Genomic DNA, 4,872 nt, shown 5'->3' with positions numbered 1-4,872 from the left:
TGTTCTTCCATGCTGTAACCTGTATCAATACCTCACTTTACATGGTGGCTGAAGAACATTTTCATTTTGTGAATATTCTATATTTTGTTTGTTCTTATCTATGATGGTACATTTGGGTTGTTGATACTTCTTGCCTGTTGGCACCCAAGCCCTTTAAAATGTCCCTTAGGAGACATGATAAAAACTTTGACGTATTTTAGGGCATGTCAGAAGAAGCAGAGTTACTCCTCCAGAGTTTGCAGTCTATTAGATAAGTATTGAAATCTGAGGTGTGATGAGTAAAACATGAATTTTTATTTTCCCTTAAATGTTACAAGTGAAAAGCAGTTTTAAGTTGGTAATGTCTAAGAATTATTTTAATAGTTTTGGTCTTCTTTGTAGGCCCTTCATTATATGTTGTTGGTATCTGAAGTAGAAGAAACTGAAATCTTTAAAATTTGTCTTGAATACTGGAATCATTTGGCTGCCGAACTCTATAGAGAGAGTCCATTCTCTACATCTGCCTCTCCATTGCTATCTGGAAGTCAACATTTTGATGTTCCTCCCAGGAGACAGCTATATTTGCCCATGTTATTCAAGGTAACAGAGTGGTTGGTTGAGTGCTGTTGTTGCTTACTGTGGTTTTGAGGTCTGAATGCAAATACTTCTAATCTATCTAAATAAGTGAGCTACAAAAAGAGAACCCAACAACTTCTCCATGAGTGTGGGGGAAAAAAAACTAGAACATGAAAGGAGTTCAGTCTAGAACCTCCTTGGTTCTCAAGAGTGTGGTCCTTCTGTCAGCATCAATATCACCTGTGATTTTGTTAGGCAAATTCGTTGGTCACCTGCCAATCCACTGAACCAGAGTCCGGGAATGAGAAATAGCTCCTGTAACAAAAGTTGTTTTTTTAAAAACAAATTCACATTAAAATACACTTAAATAACTGTAAAGCCATTTTTTAAATTACACTGAAAAAAAATTTTTTTTTTTTTTTTTGACACAGGGTTGTGCTCTGTGGCTCAGGTTGGAGTGCAGTGGCACAGTCATAGCTCACTACAATCTTACACTCCTAGGCTGGAGCAATTCTCTGTGTCAGCCTTCCAAGTAACTATGGTTGCAGGCACACACCACCATGCCCAGCTAATTTTAAATTTTTGGTTTTTCTTTCTTTCTTTTTTTTTTGTTTTTTTAAAAGACTGGGTTTCACCGTGTTGGTCATGCTGGTCTTGAACTCCCGACCTCAGGTGATCCGCCTGCCTTGGCCTCCAGAGTGCTTGAATTACAGGCATGAGCCACCACACCGGCCTGGTTTTTCTTTATATACTTTTTCCTATTGTGCTTTAATTTTAGTATTTTTATTGTTTTAGAGGTTGGGTGTCACTGTTGCTCAGGCTGGTCTCAAATTCCTGGCCACAAGCAATTCTATATGCTTCAGCCTCCGGACTTACTGAGATCATAGGCATGAATCTCTACACATGGCTGTTCTGTGTTTTTTTGGTTTTGTTTTGTTTGTTTTTAACTAAGCTTCTACATTAAATGATTTCAATGGTCTAACAATTTTTTCTTGATTTAATGTTGAGTATAGGTCCGTTTATTAATGGTTAGTCGAATGGCTAAACCAGAGGAAGTATTGGTTGTAGAGAATGATCAAGGAGAAGTTGTAAGAGAATTCATGAAGGATACAGATTCCATAAATTTGTATAAGAATATGAGAGAAACATTAGGTAAGTTAATGAATACTATTAATCTTTACCTTTATAAATCTATTCTGGGGTGGAACTCCATTTTAGGAAATGTGTTGCATGTAGTTTCTAAATCTTTTCTAAACATACTGTTATTCATCAATAAAACTTTTTGCTCATGCTTTGCATTTGAAACAATTTTTTTCTTTGTAGTTTATCTTACTCATCTAGATTATGTAGATACAGAAAGAATAATGACAGAGAAGCTTCACAATCAAGTGAATGGTACGGAGTGGTCATGGAAAAATTTGAATACATTGTGTTGGGCAATAGGCTCCATTAGTGGAGCAATGCATGAAGAGGATGAAAAACGATTTCTTGTTACAGTTATAAAGGTATGCAAGGGCTAGATATGAATTAGAATTGCTAAATAAGTATATATTGTTACAGTAAATGATAAAAATATGTCTTATTTACAGGATCTATTAGGATTATGTGAACAGAAAAGAGGCAAAGATAATAAAGCTATTATTGCATCAAATATCATGTACATAGTAGGTCAATATCCACGATTTTTGAGAGCTCACTGGAAATTTTTGAAGACTGTAGTTAACAAGCTGTTTGAATTCATGCATGGTAAATCTGTTTCTTTACTATATTATTGTATTTTGTTTTTAATTTTATTGAACAACTAAATGAATGTTTTTGTCTTGTTAGAGACCCATGATGGAGTCCAGGACATGGCTTGTGATACTTTCATTAAAATAGCCCAAAAGTGCCGCAGGCATTTTGTTCAGGTTCAGGTTGGGGAAGTGATGCCATTTATTGATGAGATTTTGAACAACATTAACACTATTATTTGTGATCTTCAGCCTCAACAGGTATGTTAAGTACTGAGCGTGTATTATTTTTAGAAAGTAATATCCATATTAAACTGTATTTATCAATGGAAATAGGAGGGCAACTATTAGATCGAGTAGAAGTGTTTCTGATTAAATTTTCTTTTTCTTTTCCTTTTCCTTTTCCTTTTTTTTTTTTTTTTGGTCCCTTAAAAAGGAGTCTTACTCTATTACCCAGGCTTGAGTGCAGTGGCATGATTACAGCTCACTGCAGCCTTGAACTCGTAGGCTCAGGTGATCCTCCCACCTCAGCCTCATGGGTAGCTGGGACTAAGGCATGTGCTGCCATTATGCCCAGCTAACCATTTTTTAATTATCTTGGTAGAGATGGAGCTTGCCAAGTTGCCCAGGCTGGTCTTGAACTCTAGCTTCAAGTGGTAAACATTTGCCTCAGCCTCCCAAAATGATTACATGTATGAGCCACCACGCCCGGCCTGGTTAAATTTTCATAGTGAGACAGATTGTTTCTTTACCAGATGTTTGTTAGGCTGTTGCCCTATGTAAAATTATTCCTAACAAACAAAATTCAGATTTTTCACATTTTGAGCTTTTTTTTTTTGTGACAGAGTCTCGCTCTGTCGCCCAGGCTGGAGTGCAGTGGTGCAATCTCGGCTCACTGCAGCCTCCACTTCCCGGGTTCATGCAGTTTTCCTCAGCCTCCTGAGTAGCTGGGACTACAGGTGAGCACCACCATGCCTGGCTAATTTTTGTATTTTTAATAGAGATGGGGTTTCACCATATTGGCCAGGCTGGTCTTGAACTCCTGACCTTGTGATCCACCCACCTTGGCCTCCCAAAGTGCTGGGATCACAGGTGTGAGCCACTGCACCTGGCCCCACATTTTGGGCTTTTTAATAGTTTTTGGGTTTTTTTTTTTTTTTTTTTTTTTTTTTTTTTTTTTTTTTTTTTTTTTTTTTTTTTTTTTTTTTTTTTTTTTAACATGGAGTTTTCTTCTGTCACCCAAGATCGCAGAGGTGTGATCTTGGCTCACTGCAACCTCTGCCTCCTGGGTTCAAGCATTTCAAGCCTCCCAAGTAACTGGAATTATAGGCACTTGCCACCACATCTGGCTAATTTCTTTGTATTTGTAGTAGAGATGGGGTTTTACCATGTTGGTCAGGCTGGTCTACAACTCCTGACCTCAGGTGATTTGCCAGCCTGGGCTTCTCAAAGTACTGGGATCATAGGGGTAGTCCACCCTACCTGGGCCAAAATCAGTTTCAATACATTTGTGAATTGCTTGAGTGTGCTTTTTTTTTTTTTTTTTATTAGGGTTTATAAGAATATACAAGTTTAAATGTCTGCTTTTTAAAATAGGTTCATACGTTTTATGAAGCTGTGGGGTACATGATTGGTGCACAAACAGATCAAACAGTACAAGAACACTTAATAGAAAAATACATGCTACTCCCTAATCAAGTCTGGGATAGTATAATCCAGCAGGCAACCAAAGTAAGTATTTCTACTTTTTCTTAAAGTTTTTATGGGATTGAGGAAGTCTGTGGGGTTTTGTTTTTGTTTTTGTTTTTCTGAGACGGGGTTTCACTCTTGTTGCTCAGGCTGGAGTGCAGTGGTGAGATCTTGGCTCTCCACAACCTCCGCCTCCCGGGTTCAACCAGTTCTCCTGCTTCAGCAGGAGAATTCCCCTGCACCCAGCAAAGACTGTGTTCTTTACAAATGTATTGAATTCAGACCTTGTAACATGTATGTCTGATCCATAAGTACTTTTATCTGTGGCTTTCTTTGCACATTTAAAAAACTATCTTGGCCTGGTGCAGTGGCTCTGGCCTATATTCCTAGCACTTTGGGAGGCCAAGGGGGTGGATCACCTGAGGTCAGAAGTTCAAGATCAGCCTGCCCAACAAGGCGAAACCCTGTCTTTACTAGAAATAGAACAAATTATCTGGGTGTGGTGGCCCATGCCTGTAATCCCAGCTACTTGGGAGGTTGAGGCAGGAGAATTGCTTGAACCTGGGAGGTGGAGGTTGCAGTGAGCCGACGAGATCAAGCCACTGCACCCCAGCCTGGCCAACAGACAGGACTTTGTCTCCAACAACAACAACAACAACAACAACAAAATGCTGGGCGCAGTGGGTTATGCCTGTAATCCCAGCGCTTACGGAGGCTGAGGCGGGTGGATCATGAGGTCAGGAGTTAAAGACCAGCCTGGCCAAGATGATGAAACCCTGTCTCTACCAAAAATATTAAAAAATTAGCTGGGAGTGGTGGCACACACCTGTAATCCCAGCTACTTGGAAGGCGGAGGTGGAGAATTGCACAAACCTAGGAGGCGAAGTTTGCAGTGAGC

General features: G+C 39.3%; 1 protein-coding gene across 1 annotated transcript in view; it reads left to right on the top strand.

Annotated features, from left to right (window-relative positions):
* XPO1 (exportin 1) overlaps window positions 1-4,872 on the top strand; it is a 61,624-nt gene that overhangs the window by 46,044 nt on the left and 10,708 nt on the right. Inside the window, exons 11-16 of the mRNA XM_037744444.1 lie at window positions 382-579; window positions 1,569-1,707; window positions 1,879-2,060; window positions 2,145-2,301; window positions 2,383-2,546; window positions 3,882-4,016. Of these exons, the coding sequence (XP_037600372.1) occupies window positions 382-579; window positions 1,569-1,707; window positions 1,879-2,060; window positions 2,145-2,301; window positions 2,383-2,546; window positions 3,882-4,016 (975 nt within the window). The remainder of the gene's footprint in view (window positions 1-381; window positions 580-1,568; window positions 1,708-1,878; window positions 2,061-2,144; window positions 2,302-2,382; window positions 2,547-3,881; window positions 4,017-4,872) is intronic.

The sequence above is a fragment of the Cebus imitator genome, unplaced genomic scaffold, assembly GCF_001604975.1.
Source record: "Cebus imitator isolate Cc_AM_T3 unplaced genomic scaffold, Cebus_imitator-1.0 Scaffold175, whole genome shotgun sequence".
Classification (NCBI taxonomy): Eukaryota; Metazoa; Chordata; class Mammalia; order Primates; family Cebidae; genus Cebus; species Cebus imitator.
This window is presented reverse-complemented; position numbering and strand designations above follow the sequence as displayed.